At 43.9% G+C, this 26,879-nt stretch overlaps 1 protein-coding gene across 1 annotated transcript; it reads left to right on the plus strand.

Annotated features, from left to right (window-relative positions):
- The first annotated feature begins 17,448 nt into the window (after positions 1-17,448).
- LOC142663690 (uncharacterized) lies at positions 17,449-25,930 on the plus strand. Its single transcript, XM_075842457.1, has 2 exons — positions 17,449-17,567; positions 23,337-25,930. The coding sequence occupies exons 1-2, from the start codon at positions 17,480-17,482 to the stop codon at positions 25,304-25,306; spliced, it is 2,058 nt and encodes a 685-aa protein (XP_075698572.1). The 5' UTR covers positions 17,449-17,479; the 3' UTR covers positions 25,307-25,930.
- The last annotated feature ends 949 nt before the right edge of the window (positions 25,931-26,879 follow it).

The following is a 26,879-nucleotide window of genomic DNA, read 5'->3' on the forward strand; positions in this document are numbered from 1 at the left end:
TTCCGGATAAGACAAGTGATGAATAAGGCGGAATTTATTCACCTCCTTTTTTGGAACCAAACCTAACGGGGAAACACGCAAATTCTGAACAGGCGGGGAGGAAAACGGCCCCGCCATGCGGCCCAAAGCCACCTCCTTCAGCAGCTTATCCGTAACCAGATCAGGCCGCGCCAAAGCAGACGACAAATTACGGACTACCCCGTCACGTCCAACCGACGTACAAGGAATCCGAAAACCTTCTGAAAATCCTAACCACAACAAATCCGCCACTTTCTTATTTGGATAGCCCCTTAAAAACGGGAGCATCCTTTCCACCTTCACCGGCGTCGCCCCTCTTCTGCTCAGAATCTCCCTGCCTGCCCCTATGCTTCTTGAAGCATCTGGACAAACCATGGGCGCCTCCGCAACCGGAGCACTCGTGCTTGTACCTACAATCTGGGCCGAACTTGCAATGCCCCTCATTATACTGCCAGCAACACCCCTTTCCTGAGGATCCTGACCGACCCGCTGCTGACCCCTGACCGCCGGCCGCATCACGAAAGGGCTGCTGCCCCTGTTTTGGCGCAGACATCAGATGCATCCATAAACTGATATCCTTGTGATCCCATCGCAACGACGGGCGCACCGACTTCCGCTGACGAAACTGTTCGTCATACCGCAACCACGCATTACCACCGTATACACGATACGCCTCCCCTACCGAATCCATATAACAGAATAACGCCGAACAGTTCTCCGGCGCCTTCTCACCCACCACACTAGCCAAGATAGCGAAGGCCTGCAGCCAATTCGCAAAAGTCCGTGGAATCAAACGATACCGCCGCCGCTCTTCCTCCTCCTTCTTACTTTCATCCGGTTTCCACCGGTCCAAATTAAACTTCTCTAACGGCAGCAAAGAAAAAATCTCAACATATTCATCTTTCCATATCTTTTCCCTAATCTCCACCTTCAAATGTGCCCCCAGCGGGCCCTCAAAACACACATAAACCTCACCTTTAGCGGCATCAGCCAAACGCACATCCTCCACCACCTTCTTAGCTGTATTAGCCGCCTCGTCAACCGCTTTTCCCACAGCCACTACGGCACCCACAACCGGCGCCACTTCACTAACACCCGCAATCACTGCCGCAGCTGCACCAGAAATCGCCTCATTAGCAACCGCACTCCCTGCCGCACTAGCAGACGCCTCACTAGCAGCGCCCCATACCCTCGCTGGCGACTGCTCTACGCCTGGCACAATTCTCATAAAATACTCCTGCATCCCTCTAAACAACAATTGCATCTGTGACATTGACAATATCCCCCCCACATCCCCCCCACACATCCCCGGCACCACATCCGTGGTAGACTCACCCGTACGTCCCTGAGGTGACCTCCCAGCGGACGCGTCCATCACTCCAGATAATCCAGGCGTCGGTCGTGACGATCCTGGGGAGTGGTGCTCCTGCACCCCACGCTCCCCGTAGCTCCCCGCACTTCCAGTCGCTGCTGCTCTAGGCTCCGCGGAATGTGGCCCGTCCACGATCCTGCCACCCCCTGGTGGCGTGGCATATTCAGAACGACAGCCCTGCCGATCCAGTCCTTCTGCAGGGCTGTCAAAATAAAATCTTCTTGTAGTCGTCGCTGCCTGTATAGCAGACCGCTGCCCCCCCTCGTCCGGATGGGGCCCGGCGTCACTCCAAGAAGTTGCCCGGGTACCTCCGGTCGCTGTCGCCGCCGCACGCCTCCCTGCTCCTGCAGGAGGCGATCTCGCTCCCCATCTAGATGCCGCCCGCCTCTTCCTGCGGGTCGGTGCTGGTGTCCTGATGTCTGTACGCTGAGCTCCTCCGGCACCTGGAGCATCGGCGCCGGAGAAAGCCGTCACTTCCGGACCTGCGCGCGCATCCGGCCCCGCGCGCACATCCGGTCCTGTGCGCGCATCCGGTCTTGCGCGCGCATCCGGTCCCGCCTCCACTTCCGGCGTTGTTGTTGAAGACAGGAGGGAGGAAGATGGCCGCCGCGGCCCCCCCCCTCCTGTCACCTCCGGTCTCGCCCGCCTGATGGGATTCCTCCCAGACCTCCGCGGACCGTCGCCAGGGTGCAGCTCCGGACCAGCAGGAGGAGGAGGGTCCCTGGAGGGGCTCCCTCGGCGCCGACCAGACCGAGGCGTCTCTGCAGATGAAGGCCTCTCCTGAGGCCTGGAACGCCTGCTGCTGCGTCCCTCACTCTCCTCTCCAGCCGCTGGAACCGGAGGAAGAGCCCCGGCAATCAGCGCATCCAGCCATCCCACGCCGTGCTGCATCGCTGCATCCCGGATCCTGGCCATCGTTGTCTCCATCGCCGCTTCCATCAGGTAAGTAGAAAATATTAATATGTATATTTTTCTTTTAAATATAATAACAGGACAAAACTTTCTCCTGTTGTCCAGCGGGAAAGAGGGCTGCCTCTTCCCCGCATGGACTTATATACTTTATTCTCCACCCACCACATATAGATACATTTTGCCCCATGCCCCTTTCACATAACCCTCCAATCCCTATAAATATAGCCTAAAACATAATACCTAGAACATAATAGCCTAGAACTCCCAAACACCTAGTCATGCGCTTCCTTCATTACGGCTGCGCCTACATTACGCTGGGCTTACTGTAATGTAACACCGGTACACATGGTGCACTATATGCTGTAATGTAACAGCGGTACACATGGTGCACTATACGCTGTAATGTAACACCGGTACACATGGTGCACTATATGCTGTAATGTAACACCGGTACACATGGTGCACTATGTATGCTGTAATGTAACACCGGTACACATGGTGCACTATATGCTGTAATGTAACACCGGTACACATGGTGCACTATATGCTGTAATGTAACACCGGTACACATGGTGCACTATATGCTGTAATGTAACACCGGTACACATGGTGCACTATACGCTGTAATGTAACACCGGTACACATGGTGCACTATATGCTGTAATGTAACAGCGGTACACATGGTGCACTATATGCAGTAATGTAACACCGGTACACATGGTGCACTATATGCTGTAATGTAACACCGGTACACATGGTGCACTATATGCTGTAATGTAACACCGGTACACATGGTGCACTATATGCTGTAATGTAACACCGGTACACATGGTGCACTATATGCTGTAATGTAACAGCGGTACACATGGTGCACTATATGCTGTAATGTAACACCGGTACACATGGTGCACTATATGCTGTAATGTAACAGCGGTACACATGGTGCACTATACGCTGTAATGTAACACCGGTACACATGGTGCACTATATGCTGTAATGTAACACCAGTACACTATATGCTGTAATGTAACGCCGGTACACATGGTGCACTATATGCTGTAATGTAACACCGGTACACATGGTGCACTATATGCTGTAATGTAACACCGGTACACATGGTGCACTATGTATGCTGTAATGTAACACCGGTACACATGGTGCACTATATGCTGTAATGTAACACCGGTACACATGGTGCACTATGTATGCTGTAATGTAACACCGGTACACATGGTGCACTATATGCTGTAATGTAACACCGGTACACATGGTGCACTATACGCTGTAATGTAACAGCGGTACACATGGTGCACTATACGCTGTAATTTAACACCGGTACACATGGTGCACTATATGCTGTAATGTAACACCGGTACACATGGTGCACTATACGCTGTAATGTAACAGCGGTACACATGGTGCACTATACGCTGTAATGTAACACCGGTACACATGGTGCACTATATGCTGTAATGTAACACCGGTACACATGGTGCACTATGTATGCTGTAATGTAACACCGGTACACATGGTGCACTATATGCTGTAATGTAACACCGGTACACATGGTGCACTATATGCTGTAATGTAACACCGTTACACATGGTGCACTATATGCTGTAATGTAACACCGGTACACATGGTGCACTATATGCTGTAATGTAACACCGGTACACATGGTGCACTATGTATGCTGTAATGTAACACCGGTACACATGGTGCACTATATGCTGTAATGTAACACCGGTACACATGGTGCACTATATGCTGTAATGTAACATCGGTACACATGGTGCACTATATGCTGTAATGTAACACCGGTACACATGGTGCACTATGTGCTGTAATGTAACACCGGTACACATGGTGCACTATATGCTGTAATGTAACACCGGTACACATGGTGCACTATATGCTGTAATGTAACACCGGTACACATGGTGCACTATGTGCTGTAATGTAACACCGGTACACATGGTGCACTATATGCTGTAATGTAACACCGGTACACATGGTGCACTATATGCTGTAATGTAACACCGGTACACATGGTGCACTATATGCTGTAATGTAACACCGGTACACATGGTGCACTATATGCTGTAATGTAACACCGGTACACATGGTGCACTATACGCTGTAATGTAACACCGGTACACATGGTGCACTATATGCTGTAATGTAACAGCGGTACACATGGTGCACTATATGCAGTAATGTAACACCGGTACACATGGTGCACTATATGCTGTAATGTAACACCGGTACACATGGTGCACTATATGCTGTAATGTAACACCGGTACACATGGTGCACTATATGCTGTAATGTAACAGCGGTACACATGGTGCACTATACGCTGTAATGTAACACCGGTACACATGGTGCACTATATGCTGTAATGTAACACCGGTACACATGGTGCACTATGTATGCTGTAATGTAACACCGGTACACATGGTGCACTATATGCTGTAATGTAACACCGGTACACATGGTGCACTATATGCTGTAATGTAACACCGGTACACATGGTGCACTATATGCTGTAATGTAACACCGGTACACATGGTGCACTATACGCTGTAATGTAACACCGGTACACATGGTGCACTATATGCTGTAATGTAACAGCGGTACACATGGTGCACTATATGCAGTAATGTAACACCGGTACACATGGTGCACTATATGCTGTAATGTAACACCGGTACACATGGTGCACTATATGCTGTAATGTAACACCGGTACACATGGTGCACTATATGCTGTAATGTAACACCGGTACACATGGTGCACTATATGCTGTAATGTAACACCGGTACACATGGTGCACTATATGCTGTAATGTAACACCGGTACACATGGTGCACTATATGCTGTAATGTAACAGCGGTACACATGGTGCACTATACGCTGTAATGTAACACCGGTACACATGGTGCACTATATGCTGTAATGTAACACCGGTACACATGGTGCACTATATGCTGTAATGTAACGCCGGTACACATGGTGCACTATATGCTGTAATGTAACACCGGTACACATGGTGCACTATATGCTGTAATGTAACACCGGTACACATGGTGCACTATGTATGCTGTAATGTAACACCGGTACACATGGTGCACTATATGCTGTAATGTAACACCGGTACACATGGTGCACTATGTATGCTGTAATGTAACACCGGTACACATGGTGCACTATATGCTGTAATGTAACACCGGTACACATGGTGCACTATACGCTGTAATGTAACAGCGGTACACATGGTGCACTATACGCTGTAATGTAACACCGGTACACATGGTGCACTATATGCTGTAATGTAACACCGGTACACATGGTGCACTATACGCTGTAATGTAACAGCGGTACACATGGTGCACTATACGCTGTAATGTAACACCGGTACACATGGTGCACTATATGCTGTAATGTAACACCGGTACACATGGTGCACTATGTATGCTGTAATGTAACACCGGTACACATGGTGCACTATATGCTGTAATGTAACACCGGTACACATGGTGCACTATATGCTGTAATGTAACACCGTTACACATGGTGCACTATATGCTGTAATGTAACACCGGTACACATGGTGCACTATATGCTGTAATGTAACACCGGTACACATGGTGCACTATGTATGCTGTAATGTAACACCGGTACACATGGTGCACTATATGCTGTAATGTAACACCGGTACACATGGTGCACTATATGCTGTAATGTAACACCGGTACACATGGTGCACTATATGCTGTAATGTAACACCGGTACACATGGTGCACTATGTGCTGTAATGTAACACCGGTACACATGGTGCACTATATGCTGTAATGTAACACCGGTACACATGGTGCACTATGTGCTGTAATGTAACACCGGTACACATGGTGCACTATATGCTGTAATGTAACACCGGTACACATGGTGCACTATATGCTGTAATGTAACACCGGTACACATGGTGCACTATATGCTGTAATGTAACACCGGTACACATGGTGCACTATATGCTGTAATGTAACACCGGTACACATGGTGCACTATGTGCTGTAATGTAACACCGGTACACATGGTGCACTATATGCTGTAATGTAACACCGGTACACATGGTGCACTATATGCTGTAATGTAACACCGGTACACATGGTGCACTATATGCTGTAATGTAACACCGGTACACATGGTGCACTATATGCTGTAATGTAACACCGGTACACATGGTGCACTATATGCTGTAATGTAACACCGGTACACATGGTGCACTATATGCTGTAATGTAACACCGGTACACATGGTGCACTATACGCTGTAATGTAACACCGGTACACATGGTGCACTATATGCTGTAATGTAACAGCGGTACACATGGTGCACTATATGCAGTAATGTAACACCGGTACACATGGTGCACTATATGCTGTAATGTAACACCGGTACACATGGTGCACTATATGCTGTAATGTAACACCGGTACACATGGTGCACTATATGCTGTAATGTAACACCGGTACACATGGTGCACTATATGCTGTAATGTAACACCGGTACACATGGTGCACTATATGCTGTAATGTAACACCGGTACACATGGTGCACTATATGCTGTAATGTAACAGCGGTACACATGGTGCACTATACGCTGTAATGTAACACCGGTACACATGGTGCACTATATGCTGTAATGTAACACCGGTACACATGGTGCACTATATGCTGTAATGTAACGCCGGTACACATGGTGCACTATATGCTGTAATGTAACACCGGTACACATGGTGCACTATATGCTGTAATGTAACACCGGTACACATGGTGCACTATGTATGCTGTAATGTAACACCGGTACACATGGTGCACTATATGCTGTAATGTAACACCGGTACACATGGTGCACTATGTATGCTGTAATGTAACACCGGTACACATGGTGCACTATATGCTGTAATGTAACACCGGTACACATGGTGCACTATACGCTGTAATGTAACAGCGGTACACATGGTGCACTATACGCTGTAATGTAACACCGGTACACATGGTGCACTATATGCTGTAATGTAACACCGGTACACATGGTGCACTATACGCTGTAATGTAACAGCGGTACACATGGTGCACTATACGCTGTAATGTAACACCGGTACACATGGTGCACTATGTATGCTGTAATGTAACACCGGTACACATGGTGCACTATATGCTGTAATGTAACACCGGTACACATGGTGCACTATATGCTGTAATGTAACAGCGGTACACATGGTGCACTATACGCTGTAATGTAACACCGGTACACATGGTGCACTATTTGCTGTAATGTAACACCGGTACACATGGTGCACTATATGCTGTAATGTAACGCCGGTACACATGGTGCACTATATGCTGTAATGTAACACCGGTACACATGGTGCACTATATGCTGTAATGTAACACCGGTACACATGGTGCACTATGTATGCTGTAATGTAACACCGGTACACATGGTGCACTATATGCTGTAATGTAACACCGGTACACATGGTGCACTATGTATGCTGTAATGTAACACCGGTACACATGGTGCACTATATGCTGTAATGTAACACCGGTACACATGGTGCACTATACGCTGTAATGTAACAGCGGTACACATGGTGCACTATACGCTGTAATGTAACACCGGTACACATGGTGCACTATATGCTGTAATGTAACACCGGTACACATGGTGCACTATACGCTGTAATGTAACAGCGGTACACATGGTGCACTATACGCTGTAATGTAACACCGGTACACATGGTGCACTATATGCTGTAATGTAACACCGGTACACATGGTGCACTATGTATGCTGTAATGTAACACCGGTACACATGGTGCACTATATGCTGTAATGTAACACCGGTACACATGGTGCACTATATGCTGTAATGTAACACCGTTACACATGGTGCACTATATGCTGTAATGTAACACCGGTACACATGGTGCACTATATGCTGTAATGTAACACCGGTACACATGGTGCACTATGTATGCTGTAATGTAACACCGGTACACATGGTGCACTATATGCTGTAATGTAACACCGGTACACATGGTGCACTATATGCTGTAATGTAACACCGGTACACATGGTGCACTATATGCTGTAATGTAACACCGGTACACATGGTGCACTATGTGCTGTAATGTAACACCGGTACACATGGTGCACTATATGCTGTAATGTAACACCGGTACACATGGTGCACTATATGCTGTAATGTAACACCGGTACACATGGTGCACTATGTGCTGTAATGTAACACCGGTACACATGGTGCACTATATGCTGTAATGTAACACCGGTACACATGGTGCACTATATGCTGTAATGTAACACCGGTACACATGGTGCACTATATGCTGTAATGTAACACCGGTACACATGGTGCACTATATGCTGTAATGTAACACCGGTACACATGGTGCACTATGTGCTGTAATGTAACACCGGTACACATGGTGCACTATATGCTGTAATGTAACACCGGTACACATGGTGCACTATATGCTGTAATGTAACAGCGGTACACATGGTGCACTATATGCTGTAATGTAACACCGGTACACATGGTGCACTATATGCTGTAATGTAACACCGGTACACATGGTGCACTATGTGCTGTAATGTAACACCGGTACACATGGTGCACTATATGCTGTAATGTAACACCGGTACACATGGTGCACTATATGCTGTAATGTAACACCGGTACACATGGTGCACTATATGCTGTAATGTAACACCGGTACACATGGTGCACTATGTGCTGTAATGTAACACCGGTACACATGGTGCACTATATGCTGTAATGTAACACCGGTACACATGGTGCACTATGTGCTGTAATGTAACACCGGTACACATGGTGCACTATATGCTGTAATGTAACACCGGTACACATGGTGCACTATATGCTGTAATGTAACACCGGTACACATGGTGCACTATATGCTGTAATGTAACACCGGTACACATGGTGCACTATATGCTGTAATGTAACACCGGTACACATGGTGCACTATACGCTGTAATGTAACACCGGTACACATGGTGCACTATATGCTGTAATGTAACAGCGGTACACATGGTGCACTATATGCAGTAATGTAACACCGGTACACATGGTGCACTATATGCTGTAATGTAACACCGGTACACATGGTGCACTATATGCTGTAATGTAACACCGGTACACATGGTGCACTATATGCTGTAATGTAACAGCGGTACACATGGTGCACTATACGCTGTAATGTAACACCGGTACACATGGTGCACTATATGCTGTAATGTAACACCGGTACACATGGTGCACTATGTATGCTGTAATGTAACACCGGTACACATGGTGCACTATATGCTGTAATGTAACACCGGTACACATGGTGCACTATATGCTGTAATGTAACACCGGTACACATGGTGCACTATATGCTGTAATGTAACACCGGTACACATGGTGCACTATACGCTGTAATGTAACACCGGTACACATGGTGCACTATATGCTGTAATGTAACAGCGGTACACATGGTGCACTATATGCAGTAATGTAACACCGGTACACATGGTGCACTATATGCTGTAATGTAACACCGGTACACATGGTGCACTATATGCTGTAATGTAACACCGGTACACATGGTGCACTATATGCTGTAATGTAACACCGGTACACATGGTGCACTATATGCTGTAATGTAACACCGGTACACATGGTGCACTATATGCTGTAATGTAACACCGGTACACATGGTGCACTATATGCTGTAATGTAACAGCGGTACACATGGTGCACTATACGCTGTAATGTAACACCGGTACACATGGTGCACTATATGCTGTAATGTAACACCGGTACACATGGTGCACTATATGCTGTAATGTAACGCCGGTACACATGGTGCACTATATGCTGTAATGTAACACCGGTACACATGGTGCACTATATGCTGTAATGTAACACCGGTACACATGGTGCACTATGTATGCTGTAATGTAACACCGGTACACATGGTGCACTATATGCTGTAATGTAACACCGGTACACATGGTGCACTATGTATGCTGTAATGTAACACCGGTACACATGGTGCACTATATGCTGTAATGTAACACCGGTACACATGGTGCACTATACGCTGTAATGTAACAGCGGTACACATGGTGCACTATACGCTGTAATGTAACACCGGTACACATGGTGCACTATATGCTGTAATGTAACACCGGTACACATGGTGCACTATACGCTGTAATGTAACAGCGGTACACATGGTGCACTATACGCTGTAATGTAACACCGGTACACATGGTGCACTATATGCTGTAATGTAACACCGGTACACATGGTGCACTATGTATGCTGTAATGTAACACCGGTACACATGGTGCACTATATGCTGTAATGTAACACCGGTACACATGGTGCACTATATGCTGTAATGTAACACCGTTACACATGGTGCACTATATGCTGTAATGTAACACCGGTACACATGGTGCACTATATGCTGTAATGTAACACCGGTACACATGGTGCACTATGTATGCTGTAATGTAACACCGGTACACATGGTGCACTATATGCTGTAATGTAACACCGGTACACATGGTGCACTATATGCTGTAATGTAACACCGGTACACATGGTGCACTATATGCTGTAATGTAACACCGGTACACATGGTGCACTATGTGCTGTAATGTAACACCGGTACACATGGTGCACTATATGCTGTAATGTAACACCGGTACACATGGTGCACTATGTGCTGTAATGTAACACCGGTACACATGGTGCACTATATGCTGTAATGTAACACCGGTACACATGGTGCACTATATGCTGTAATGTAACACCGGTACACATGGTGCACTATATGCTGTAATGTAACACCGGTACACATGGTGCACTATATGCTGTAATGTAACACCGGTACACATGGTGCACTATGTGCTGTAATGTAACACCGGTACACATGGTGCACTATATGCTGTAATGTAACACCGGTACACATGGTGCACTATATGCTGTAATGTAACACCGGTACACATGGTGCACTATATGCTGTAATGTAACACCGGTACACATGGTGCACTATATGCTGTAATGTAACACCGGTACACATGGTGCACTATATGCTGTAATGTAACACCGGTACACATGGTGCACTATATGCTGTAATGTAACACCGGTACACATGGTGCACTATACGCTGTAATGTAACACCGGTACACATGGTGCACTATATGCTGTAATGTAACAGCGGTACACATGGTGCACTATATGCAGTAATGTAACACCGGTACACATGGTGCACTATATGCTGTAATGTAACACCGGTACACATGGTGCACTATATGCTGTAATGTAACACCGGTACACATGGTGCACTATATGCTGTAATGTAACACCGGTACACATGGTGCACTATATGCTGTAATGTAACACCGGTACACATGGTGCACTATATGCTGTAATGTAACACCGGTACACATGGTGCACTATATGCTGTAATGTAACAGCGGTACACATGGTGCACTATACGCTGTAATGTAACACCGGTACACATGGTGCACTATATGCTGTAATGTAACACCGGTACACATGGTGCACTATATGCTGTAATGTAACGCCGGTACACATGGTGCACTATATGCTGTAATGTAACACCGGTACACATGGTGCACTATATGCTGTAATGTAACACCGGTACACATGGTGCACTATGTATGCTGTAATGTAACACCGGTACACATGGTGCACTATATGCTGTAATGTAACACCGGTACACATGGTGCACTATGTATGCTGTAATGTAACACCGGTACACATGGTGCACTATATGCTGTAATGTAACACCGGTACACATGGTGCACTATACGCTGTAATGTAACAGCGGTACACATGGTGCACTATACGCTGTAATGTAACACCGGTACACATGGTGCACTATATGCTGTAATGTAACACCGGTACACATGGTGCACTATACGCTGTAATGTAACAGCGGTACACATGGTGCACTATACGCTGTAATGTAACACCGGTACACATGGTGCACTATATGCTGTAATGTAACACCGGTACACATGGTGCACTATGTATGCTGTAATGTAACACCGGTACACATGGTGCACTATATGCTGTAATGTAACACCGGTACACATGGTGCACTATATGCTGTAATGTAACACCGTTACACATGGTGCACTATATGCTGTAATGTAACACCGGTACACATGGTGCACTATATGCTGTAATGTAACACCGGTACACATGGTGCACTATGTATGCTGTAATGTAACACCGGTACACATGGTGCACTATATGCTGTAATGTAACACCGGTACACATGGTGCACTATATGCTGTAATGTAACACCGGTACACATGGTGCACTATATGCTGTAATGTAACACCGGTACACATGGTGCACTATGTGCTGTAATGTAACACCGGTACACATGGTGCACTATATGCTGTAATGTAACACCGGTACACATGGTGCACTATATGCTGTAATGTAACACCGGTACACATGGTGCACTATGTGCTGTAATGTAACACCGGTACACATGGTGCACTATATGCTGTAATGTAACACCGGTACACATGGTGCACTATATGCTGTAATGTAACACCGGTACACATGGTGCACTATATGCTGTAATGTAACACCGGTACACATGGTGCACTATATGCTGTAATGTAACACCGGTACACATGGTGCACTATGTGCTGTAATGTAACACCGGTACACATGGTGCACTATATGCTGTAATGTAACACCGGTACACATGGTGCACTATATGCTGTAATGTAACAGCGGTACACATGGTGCACTATATGCTGTAATGTAACACCGGTACACATGGTGCACTATATGCTGTAATGTAACACCGGTACACATGGTGCACTATGTGCTGTAATGTAACACCGGTACACATGGTGCACTATATGCTGTAATGTAACACCGGTACACATGGTGCACTATATGCTGTAATGTAACACCGGTACACATGGTGCACTATATGCTGTAATGTAACACCGGTACACATGGTGCACTATATGCTGTAATGTAACACCGGTACACATGGTGCACTATGTATGCTGTAATGTAACACCGGTACACATGGTGCACTATATGCTGTAATGTAACACCGGTAGACATGGTGCACTATGTGCTGTAATGTAACACCGGTACACATGGTGCACTATGTATGCTGTAATGTAACACCGGTACACATGGTGCACTATATGCTGTAATGTAACACCGGTACACATGGTGCACTATATGCTGTAATGTAACAGCGGTACACATGGTGCACTATACGCTGTAATGTAACACCGGTACACATGGTGCACTATTTGCTGTAATGTAACACCGGTACACATGGTGCACTATATGCTGTAATGTAACGCCGGTACACATGGTGCACTATATGCTGTAATGTAACACCGGTACACATGGTGCACTATATGCTGTAATGTAACACCGGTACACATGGTGCACTATGTATGCTGTAATGTAACACCGGTACACATGGTGCACTATATGCTGTAATGTAACACCGGTACACATGGTGCACTATGTATGCTGTAATGTAACACCGGTACACATGGTGCACTATATGCTGTAATGTAACACCGGTACACATGGTGCACTATACGCTGTAATGTAACAGCGGTACACATGGTGCACTATACGCTGTAATGTAACACCGGTACACATGGTGCACTATATGCTGTAATGTAACACCGGTACACATGGTGCACTATACGCTGTAATGTAACAGCGGTACACATGGTGCACTATACGCTGTAATGTAACACCGGTACACATGGTGCACTATATGCTGTAATGTAACACCGGTACACATGGTGCACTATGTATGCTGTAATGTAACACCGGTACACATGGTGCACTATATGCTGTAATGTAACACCGGTACACATGGTGCACTATATGCTGTAATGTAACACCGTTACACATGGTGCACTATATGCTGTAATGTAACACCGGTACACATGGTGCACTATATGCTGTAATGTAACACCGGTACACATGGTGCACTATGTATGCTGTAATGTAACACCGGTACACATGGTGCACTATATGCTGTAATGTAACACCGGTACACATGGTGCACTATATGCTGTAATGTAACACCGGTACACATGGTGCACTATATGCTGTAATGTAACACCGGTACACATGGTGCACTATGTGCTGTAATGTAACACCGGTACACATGGTGCACTATATGCTGTAATGTAACACCGGTACACATGGTGCACTATATGCTGTAATGTAACACCGGTACACATGGTGCACTATGTGCTGTAATGTAACACCGGTACACATGGTGCACTATATGCTGTAATGTAACACCGGTACACATGGTGCACTATATGCTGTAATGTAACACCGGTACACATGGTGCACTATATGCTGTAATGTAACACCGGTACACATGGTGCACTATATGCTGTAATGTAACACCGGTACACATGGTGCACTATGTGCTGTAATGTAACACCGGTACACATGGTGCACTATATGCTGTAATGTAACACCGGTACACATGGTGCACTATATGCTGTAATGTAACAGCGGTACACATGGTGCACTATATGCTGTAATGTAACACCGGTACACATGGTGCACTATATGCTGTAATGTAACACCGGTACACATGGTGCACTATGTGCTGTAATGTAACACCGGTACACATGGTGCACTATATGCTGTAATGTAACACCGGTACACATGGTGCACTATATGCTGTAATGTAACACCGGTACACATGGTGCACTATATGCTGTAATGTAACACCGGTACACATGGTGCACTATATGCTGTAATGTAACACCGGTACACATGGTGCACTATATGCTGTAATGTAACACCGGTACACATGGTGCACTATGTATGCTGTAATGTAACACCGGTACACTATATGCTGTAATGTAACACCGGTACACATGGTGCACTATGTGCTGTAATGTAACACCGGTACACATGGTGCACTATATGCTGTAATGTAACACCGGTACACATGGTGCACTATATGCTGTAATGTAACACCGGTACACATGGTGCACTATGTATGCTGTAATGTAACACCGGTACACATGGTGCACTATGTATGCTGTAATGTAACACCGGTACACATGGTGCACTATGTGCTGTAATGTAACACCGGTACACATGGTGCACTATATGCTGTAATGTAACACCGGTACACATGGTGCACTATGTATGCACATTTCTCCCCATTTTTAATTATTACGTTGGTTTTCACTTGCATATTTATTTATGTCTAAATATGCATTATATATTTATTTTGCATGTCACTTAATTTTTTCTTTATATGATTTGATTCATATGAATTTTGATATTAATACGCACACACATATACACACATTTTCGTTGTTCACTTTTTCACTACCCCGTAGATTTGTTTTAATCTATCATTTCATCTTTTCACGTTACTTTACATCACCACCTCATGCAATATACACATTTTTATCTATTTGTATTCGGTACTTTTTAATCATGTATGTGTGATATGTAACTATGATCGATCATATCATTAGAGAATATAACGTCATCGCTATATTGTCAATTTGCTTCCTTGTGTACAAGTTAATACCATGTTGTCTTGGCGACAGCGGTCAATCAGGCTAAGTTACATTTACATGTACTTTCATATCCAGGCATGGATAACCGTGCGCTTACGCCAGGGGGAGTGGCCGGGCTATCTCGTGGTCTGTGTGTCTGCATCTCAATGGACGGGGTTTTCGCGACGTCAGTCGTCGCTTACTCCCCGCCCGCCTTGATGACGCATGCCGTCGGCCATCTTTAGACCTGGCGCATGACCCCAATACAAGCTATCACAATTGCCTGGATTAAGAACGCCCCCACTATACCTGATTGGCTGCAGCGTATGTAAATGGAGGGTCCCACTGGAGAGACGCCACCCCCGGATGAAGGCATTTAGCCGAAACGCGCGTCGGGTGTGACGTCTCTCTGTGAGCCCCATGGGTATGTTATCTTCATGCATGTCTCTTGATCTTGTTTATGCATATTCATCCTCTGTTACCATACATTATCAGTGATCAGAGCCATATCGATATATATGGCGGTTACACTCTTTGCTTACATGCTGATCACCTGACACTCTTCATTGTGAGTGATGGATTGTATTTTTTAATACCCATGGGACGTCCTGTTCATGCTCCGCATGACTCATTTTTTACATTGTTCATGTATGTTCAATAAAGATTGTTTGTTTTTCTCATTCAAACTACTGTGTGTTAATTGTACCCCACATTTTGTAGGTTTATATAGTCCAGAATCCTGCATAGCCCTACGACAATCACTGCAGAGCATTACCCTGCAGAGCACTACACCAGCATTGCAGAACCCTCACTTGTCCTGGACACTGTATCGTTTTACCCTCGCTGCCCAGAACATTGCATCCTTGTGCACCAACAGTCCTAGTCCATGCAGAGCATTACATGCCCAAGAGTATAGTGCATTTAGGGTCCCGTTAACTGCAGAGCATCGCATCCCTAGGAAGAGAGGGCACCAATAAACTAGTCCAGGCAGAGCAATGATCCTCGCGCACCCAGAGTCCCCAGTCCCTGCACAGAATTGAATCCCAAGGAGGACAGGGCACCCAGAGTCCCCAATTTCTGTAGAGCATTGCATACCCAGGAGGACAGGGCTCCCAGAGTCCCCAATTTCTGTACAGCATTGCATCCCCAGGAGGACAGGGCACCCAGAGTCCCCAATTTCTGTAGAGCATTGCATCCCCAGGAGGACAGGGCTCCCAGAGTCCCCAATTTCTGTAGAGCATTGCATCCCCAGGAGGACAGGGCTCGCAGAGTCCCCAATTTCTGTAGAGCATTGCATCCCCAGGAGGACAGGGCTCCCAGAGTCCCTGCAATGTAGATGTCGGCAGCTGCTACAAAACAACCGGGAAAACAACACACGTTCTAGCAAACTCCTGAATTGCTCCTCCCACACAAGTCTGGTCACATGGGTATGACGTCATCATAGGTCCTTTAGCCAACTAAGAAATATCACCTACCCTGAATGGAGAGCTGATGGAACGCACGACCAGGAAAAGCTTTATTGGCAACTCCCGGTTTAGCCAGAATGAACAGAGAACAGACAGAGGATACATTGATGCAGGTATGTTTGGGAGTAATAGCAAAAGCTGCTGCACATCGGGGGCTTGTTATCCTGGTAGGAGGGGAGAAGTTAACAGCAATATTACATGGGTTTGAAATTAGGAATACATTGCAGTGAACATCTAAAACACAGGAAAATTATTCAATGTAAAGATATTGTGTATTATGGTGTATAGCTCCATATAACCAATTTATCACCAGTATACATCACCATATAACCAGTATACTGCCACATAACCTTACACATCACTATATAACCAGTATACTGCCACATAACCTTACACATCACCATATAACCAGTATACTGCCACATAACCTTACACATCACTATATAACCAGTATACCGCCACATAACCTTACACATCACTATATAACCAGTATACTGCCACATAACCTTACACATCACCATATAACCAGTATACTGCCACATAACCTTACACATCACCATATAACCAGTATACCGCCACATAACCTTACACATCACCATATAACCAGTATACCGCCACATAACCTTACACATCACCATATAACCAGTATACCGCCACATAACCTTACACATCACCATATAACCAGTATACCGCCACATAACCTTACACATCACCATATAACCAGTATACCGCCACATAACCTTACACATCACCATATAACCAGTATACCGCCACATAACCTTACACATCACCATATAACCAGTATACTGCCACATAACCTTACACATCACCATATAACCAGTATACTGCCACATAACCTTACACATCACCATATAACCAGTATACTGCCACATAACCTTACACATCACCATATAACCAGTATACTGCCACATAACCTTACACATCACTATATAACCAGTATACCGCCACATAACCTTACAAATCACCATATAACCAGTATACCGCCACATAACCTTACACATCACCATATAACCAGTATACCGCCACATAACCTTACACATCACCATATAACCAGTATACCGCCACATAACCTTACACATCACCATATAACCAGTATACTGCCACATAACCTTACACATCACTATATAACCAGTATACCGCCACATAACCTTACACATCACCATATAACCAGTATACAGCCACATAACCTTACACATCACCATATAACCAGTATACCGCCACATAACCTTACACATCACCATATAACCAGTATACCGCCACATAACCTTACACATCACCATATAACCAGTATACCGCCACATAACCTTACACATCACCATATAACCAGTATACCGCCACATAACCTTACACATCACCATATAACCAGTATACCGCCACATAACCTTACGCATCACCATATAACCAGTATACCGCCACATAACCTTACGCATCACCATATAACCAGTATACCGCCACATAACCTTACGCATCACCATATAACCAGTATACCGCCACATAACCTTACGCATCACCATATAACCAGTATACCGCCACATAACCTTACGCATCACCATATAACCAGTATACCGCCACATAACCTTACGCATCACCATATAACCAGTATACCGCCACATAACCTTACGCATCACCATATAACCAGTATACCGCCACATAACCTTACGCATCACCATATAACCAGTATACCGCCACATAACCTTACGCATCACCATATAACCAGTATACCGCCACATAACCTTACGCATCACCATATAACCAGTATACCGCCACATAACCTTACGCATCACCATATAACCAGTATACCGCCACATAACCTTACGCATCACCATATAACCAGTATACCGCCACATAACCTTACGGATCACCATATAACCAGTATACCGCCACATAACCTTACGCATCACCATATAACCAGTATACCGCCACATAACCTTACGCATCACCATATAACCAGTATACCGCCACATAACCTTACGCATCACCATATAACCAGTATACCGCCACATAACCTTACGCATCACCATATAACCAGTATACCGCCACATAACCTTACGCATCACCATATAACCAGTATACCGCCACATAACCTTACGCATCACCATATAACCAGTATACCGCCACATAACCTTACGCATCACCATATAACCAGTATACCGCCACATAACCTTACGCATCACCATATAACCAGTATACCGCCACATAACCTTACGCATCACCATATAACCAGTATACCGCCACATAACCTTACGCATCACCATATAACCAGTATACCGCCACATAACCTTACGCATCACCATATAACCAGTATACCGCCACATAACCTTACACATCACCATATAACAGTATACCGCCACATAACCTTACACATCACCATATAACCAGTATACCGCTACATGACCTTACACATCACCATATAACCAGTATACCGCCACATAACCTTACACATCACCATATAACCAGTATACCGCCACATAACCTTACACTTCACCATATAACCAGTATACCGCCACATAACCTTACACATCACCATATAACCAGTATACCGCCACATAACCTTACACATCACCATATAACCAGTATACCGCCACATAACCTTACACATCACCATATAACCAGTATACCGCCACATAACCTTACACATCACCATATAACCAGTATACCGCCACATAACCTTACACATCACCATATAACCAGTATACAGCCACATAACCTTACACATCACCATATAACCAGTATACCGCCACATAACCTTACACATCACCATATAACCAGTATACCGCCACATGACCTTACACATCACCATATAACCAGTATACCGCCACATGACCTTACACATCACCATATAACCAGTATACCGCCACATAACCTTACACATCACCATATAACCAGTATACCGCCACATGACCTTACACATCACCATATAACCAGTATACCGCCACATGACCTTACACATCACCATATAACCAGTATACAGCCACATGACCTTACACATCACCATATAACCAGTATACTGCCACATGACCTTACACATCACCATATAACCCAGTATACTGCCACATAACCTTACACATCACTATATAACCAGTATACAGCCACATAACCTTACACATCACCATATAACCAGTATACCGCCACATAACCTTACACATCACCTTATAACCAGTATACCGCCACATAACCTTACACATCACCATATAACCAGTATACCGCCACATAACCTTACACATCACCATATAACCAGTATACCGCCACATGACCTTACACATCACCATATAACCAGTATACCGCCACATGACCTTACACATCACCATATAACCAGTATACCGCCACATGACCTTACACATCACCATATAACCAGTATACCGCCACATAACCTCACACATAACCATATAACCAGTATACCGCCACATAACCTTACACATCACCATATAACCAGTATACCGCCACATAACCTTACACATCACCATATAACCAGTATACCGCCACATAACCTTACACATCACCATATAACCAGTATACCGCCACATAACCTTACACATCACCATATAACCAGTATACAGCCACATAACCTTACACATCACCATATAACCAGTATACCGCCACATAACCTCACACATCACCATATAACCATTATACCGCCACATAACCTCACACATCACCATATAACCAGTATACTGCCACATAACCTTACACATCACCATATATGTGGCGGTATACTGGTTATATGGTGATGTGTGAGGTTATGTGGCGGTATACTGGTTATATGGTGATGTGTGAGGTTATGTGGCGGTATACTGGTTATATGGTGATGTGTGAGGTTATGTGGCGGTATACTGATTATAAGGTCATGTGTAAGGTTATGTGGCAATATACTGATTATATGGTGATGTGTAAGGTTATGTGGCAGTATACTGATTATATGGTGATGTGTAAGGTCATGTGGCAGTATACTGGTTATATGGTGATGTGTAAGGTCATGTGGCAGTATACTGATTATAAGGTCATGTGTAAGGTTATGTGGCAATATACTGGTTATATGGTGATGTGTAAGGTTATGTGGCAGTATACTGATTATATGGTGATGTGTAAGGTCATGTGGCAGTATACTGGTTATATGGTGATGTGTAAGGTTATGTGGCGGTATACTGGTTATATGGTGATGTGTAAGGTTATGTGGCAGTATACTGGTTATATGGTGATGTGTAAGGTCATGTGGCAATATACTGGTTATATGGTGATGTGTAAGGTTATGTGGCAGTATACTGATTATATGGTGATGTGTAAGGTCATGTGGCAGTATACTGGTTATATGGTGATGTGTAAGGTCATGTGGCAGGACCTTCAATAATAATGAACTTCATCCATAGCAAAAAGTTAAACATATTTACATGTTGAGGATTTTAGCTCATATATGAGACACCATGTAAATATAAAAAAAAGTAGAATAACTCTGACAGGGAGACATCTGATTGTATCCCTGCAGGCCACTTTGTGATAAAAATATTATTATTTTTTTCTCCAAGGTTGCCTTTAAAGCGTCTCTGTCACCACATTATAAGTGGCCTATATTGTACATGATGTGATCGGCGCTGTAATGTAGATTACAGCCGTGGTTTTTATTTAGAAAAACGATAATTTATGACGGAGTTATGACCTATATTAGCTTTATGCTAATGAGTTTCTCAATGAACAACTGGGCGTGTTTTACTATATGGCCAAGTGGGCGTTGTACAGAGGAGTGTATGACGCTGACCAATCAGTGACCCATCAGCGTCATACACTTCTCTCCATTCATTTACACAGCACATAGCGATATCGCTATGTGCAGCCACATAAACACACTATAACATTACTGCAGTGTCCTGACAATGAACATACATTACCTCCAGCCAGGACGTGATGTGTATTCAGAATCCTGACACTTCTGTAGCGTCTCTGTGAGATTTACAGCAAGGCAAGCGTAATCTCGCGAGATTACGATGTAACCTGTCATTTCAAACGAGATTACGCTTGCCTTGCTGTAAATCTCACAGAGACGCTACAGAAGTGACAGAATTCTGAATATACATTACCTCCAGCCAGGACGTGATGTGTATTCAGAATCCTGACCACTTCTGTAGCGTCTTTGTGCTTTACAGCACAGCGAGATCTCACTGTGAATGACAGTTTACAGCGTAATCTCATGAGCCTACGCCTGCTGTGCTGTAAATCATGGAGAAGTGGAGAGAAGTGACAGGATTCTGAATACACATGACGTCCTGCCTGGAGGTAATGTATATTCATTGTCAGGACACTGCAGTAATGTTATAGTGTGTGTATGTGGCTGCACATAGTGATATAGCTATATCGCTATGTGCTGTATAAATGAATGGGGAGAAGTGTATGCCGCTGATTGGTCAGCGTCATACACTCCTCTGTACAACGCCCACTTGGTCATATAGTAAAACACGCCCAGTTGTCCTTTGAGAAACGCATGACCTATTTTAGCTTTATGCTAATAACTCTGTCAAAAATGATAATTTTTCTAAATAAAAAACACTGCTGTAATCTACATTACAGCGCCGATCACAGCATGTACAATATAGGGCACTTATAATGTGGTGACAGAGACGCTTTAATAATTAACTTTAACTGATGGTCTGTTCCTTCCTTCTTGTAAGGACCTCCTCCTTTCACTGCTTTATTATTCTAAACGCTAGGGTACATGCCAACATTTGGCTTGAAGCCTTACCAGTCTTTTTTTTTTTTTTTTGTCTACTTGGTACATGGAGATACCGCTGCAGTTGTGGGGCGTAGAAATGCCACTTGGAAGTGGGTAATCTGGTTTAACTCTTCTAACCACAATGTATTTTTCTCCCCATCAGATTTCACTGGAAATACCGAAATAACTAAAGGATCCAACTTTCCTATTTGTTCACCAGACTGTGTAAATAACAGTAGAAATAGCCAGACTGCAAAATATTTATCATCAAGTCAACCCAACATGATTAGCTGTATGGAGAACGTTACTGAGATATCTGTATTAAGCAATAATGAACATTTCACCAGCATCAATATTAACACAACTGTAGATGATATACTATGTCCATATACTTCTATTAAGGAGGAACCATCTGATGGAGGAAATGTCGAAGACACTGATTTTTTTACTCCAACAGATCATATACAGCAGTGTCCATCTCGTATAAAGGGAGAACTATGCTCATATGTTGGAAAAAATCCCATCAACATTTATACGTCCATAGATCCTACACAACCAGATCTGTCTACACAAATTAAGGAGGAACCCTACTCCTCTAACTGTAATACACTCACAATGAATACACAGCAGTGTTCATCTCCTTATGTTAAGGAGGAATCGTTCTCACCTGAGTCTTTTACATCAACAGATCATTCACAACAAGATCTTTACTGTTTTAAAAAAGAATCCTTCACACATGATGGAGCAAATTCTTCTGACCACACACAATATATATCTATACATATCAAAGAGGAATTGGTCTCAACCGAGGCAGATGAGTTAGTCTATAATGGAATCCATATGGGCACAAATCATATACACAATCCTCGCATTCATATGGAGGAGAAATCAATCTCATTTGCCAGAGGCAATCTCATGGACAATGACATGTATATCTCCTCAGATCATACCCAACAATATCTACCATATCTTAAGGAGGAATCCGTCTCCGATGAAGACACAAACCTCACCGAGATCTATACACCCACAGATAATCTACAGTACATGTCTCTTCATATTAAGGAGGAACCCATCTCATGTGAAGAAGGAGATATCACAGACTCAGACCTTTATATTCCCACAGGTCATACGCAATACACGTTTTCTCATATTACAGATGAATCAACCTCCTACGAAGAAGTCAATTTATCAAACATTGACATGTATACGCCCACAGATGATACACAATATACAACTCTTTCTACTTTTACCGATGAGTATGGAAGTGAAGATGCAAACCAACCACCAGCTGAGATAGATTTGCTATGTTCTACGTGCGGAGAGTGTTTTACTACAATTTCACTTCTTAAGAAACATCTGCAAATTCACACATGTGAAACGCCACACTGTTGTCCGGAATGTGACAAATATTTTAGCAATAGCTCGAATCTTATAGCGCATAAGCAAACGCACACAGGGGAAAAATTGTTTTCTTGCCCAAAATGTAGTAAAAGTTTTAGCACCAACTCAAACTTGCTCGCACATCAGAAAATCCACACTGGGCAGAAGCAGTATTGTTGTTTACAGTGTGGTAAATGCTTCAGCAGTAAATCATATCTTTCCGTACACCACCGGATACACACAGGGGAGAAACCATACTCCTGCTCAGAATGTGGGAAGCGTTTTACCAGCTATTCTGAACGTAACAGACATCAGAGGATCCACACAGGAGAGAAACCATATTCCTGTCCCGTGTGTGGAAAAGGCTTTTTAAGTAGCTCTGAACGTAACAGTCACCAGAGGATCCATACCAAGGAGAAACCGTATTCCTGCATGGATTGTGGGAAATGTTTTATCAGGAATTCTGACTTCATCAAACATCAGAGAATTCACACTGGTGAGAGGCCATACCCATGTTCCGAATGTGGCAAATGTTTCCGTAGCTCCTCAGAACTTAATAGACATCACCGCTTCCACACGGGAGAAAAACCATTTTCTTGCCCAAGTTGTGACAAATGTTTTCTCAATAATTCCAAACTTTTACGGCACCAGAAAAGTCACACAGGAGAGAAACCATTTTCTTGCCTCGAATGCGGAAAAGGTTTTACCAGTAATTCACATCTTGTTAGACATCAAAGGATCCACACAAGGTAGACAACATAGCATGCAAGGCTGGCTTTTGAACACAAGAATCCACCATATCATGATGTCTGTTTCTATGGTCCTTCCAGTCAACAGCAGTCACCCCCAGCCGTTATATTAATGCACCTATTTATAGACTAGTGCATCAACATGTTTAGACTGTGGGCTGCGATGTATCCTGACATTGAGTCTCGGAGTATGACACATGCTGCCATGTCTACCTAGTCTTAGTCCCCCTTCCACCCCATAAAAGCAAATAAGCGAAGGTCCAAGGAGAGAGGGTGCAGACAATGACTTGATTAGAGGTATCTACTTTTGGAACAGCTAGCCACATATTAAACACTGTGGTCCCCTACCTTTTTTGTTTATTTCAGGGTTTGGAGGTTCTTCCAACTGGGTATTCATCCCAGTGATCAATGGTGCGGAGCTGTTCTCCCTATGCATGTTTTTTTTTCCCAGCATTGCCATTATTTGTCATGGAGGGACTTAGTGCACTTGCCCCATGGATTCAGTCCTCGGCTTTAGCGGATAGAGAGCAGTTGATGTGGTTGACTACAAATCAATTACCCCCGCAAATGAGGTAAATAAGGCATTTAGAAAGGATATGTCAAAAAAAAAAAATGTTTTTTTTTTAAATAAAAGCTAAATTAATAATATCTGTGTTATGTCATTATTGTCACAAATATCTTTGGGAATTGCATAAGTACCAATTCTCTAATATATATATATAATTGGAATTAGGGATAGAAGTTTGCTGTGGCCTCAGCACACTTCATCCTCCGGGGCCCACTGGGGCAGTAATACTAAAGTCATTCAGACATGTGCTAAGGTAGGGGTTCCGTTCACAATAATGTTGGAATTGCCACTTGTGGCCACTTATGCCCATAGGTAATGGTTGGCAGGGGCATTGCATAACATTTTCTAGCAGTTCAATATTTATGTTATGATGTGTGGAGCAAGCAAGTATTAATTGTGGACTCTCAAGACCTACAAGAAAGCTTCCTATGTTCTGGGGTAGCACAAGTCAAGCTTCCAGGAGATGATGCATAGTTAAGTTCAATTCCTCTTGGAGATTCAGGACCAACTTTGAAGAATTTGTACAATTTAGGTTTTTGGACCATTAATATTGAGATGACTGCAAATAATATGGCAATAACATTAAATTGCTATTATCTCCACATACAAAAAAAACACTTTTTAGACTAGTGTAGACCAAATTATTGACTTTTCCTAAAAAGAAACAGACCAATCTTAAAGGCAATGTGTTGCCAGAAAAACATGTTGTTTTTTTTTAAAATTAAACATTTAGTGTTTTTTTTTTTAAATTAAACATTTATTTTTTTCACGAGTCAGGAAATATTATAAATTAATTCTAATTTTATAGTATTTCCCATTTCTGGTCACTAGATGGAGCTATTCCCAAAATTGCAGCATTGCAACATTGGGTGAAAAGCCCTCGCTCTAGTGAGCTCTCAGCATCCCCCCCTCCTTTATCCTGGCTAGTGCCGGGATAAACGAGGGGTTTGAACGGTGTAACCTCCTACACTGTGTGTCGCCATTTTTTGAGCTAACACACAGTGTAGTA

Source organism: Rhinoderma darwinii, chromosome 11 (genome assembly GCF_050947455.1).
Source record: "Rhinoderma darwinii isolate aRhiDar2 chromosome 11, aRhiDar2.hap1, whole genome shotgun sequence".
In the NCBI taxonomy this organism is placed as follows: Eukaryota; Metazoa; Chordata; class Amphibia; order Anura; family Rhinodermatidae; genus Rhinoderma; species Rhinoderma darwinii.

Coding starts and splice junctions, on each gene's coding strand:
- LOC142663690 (XM_075842457.1), top strand. CDS start 17,480: ATGGAACGCACGACCAGGAAAAGCTTTATTGGCAACTCCCGGTTTAGC. Junction 17,568..23,336: donor CAGAGGATACATTGATGCAG/GTATGTTTGGGA, acceptor TCTCCCCATCAG/ATTTCACTGGAAATACCGAA.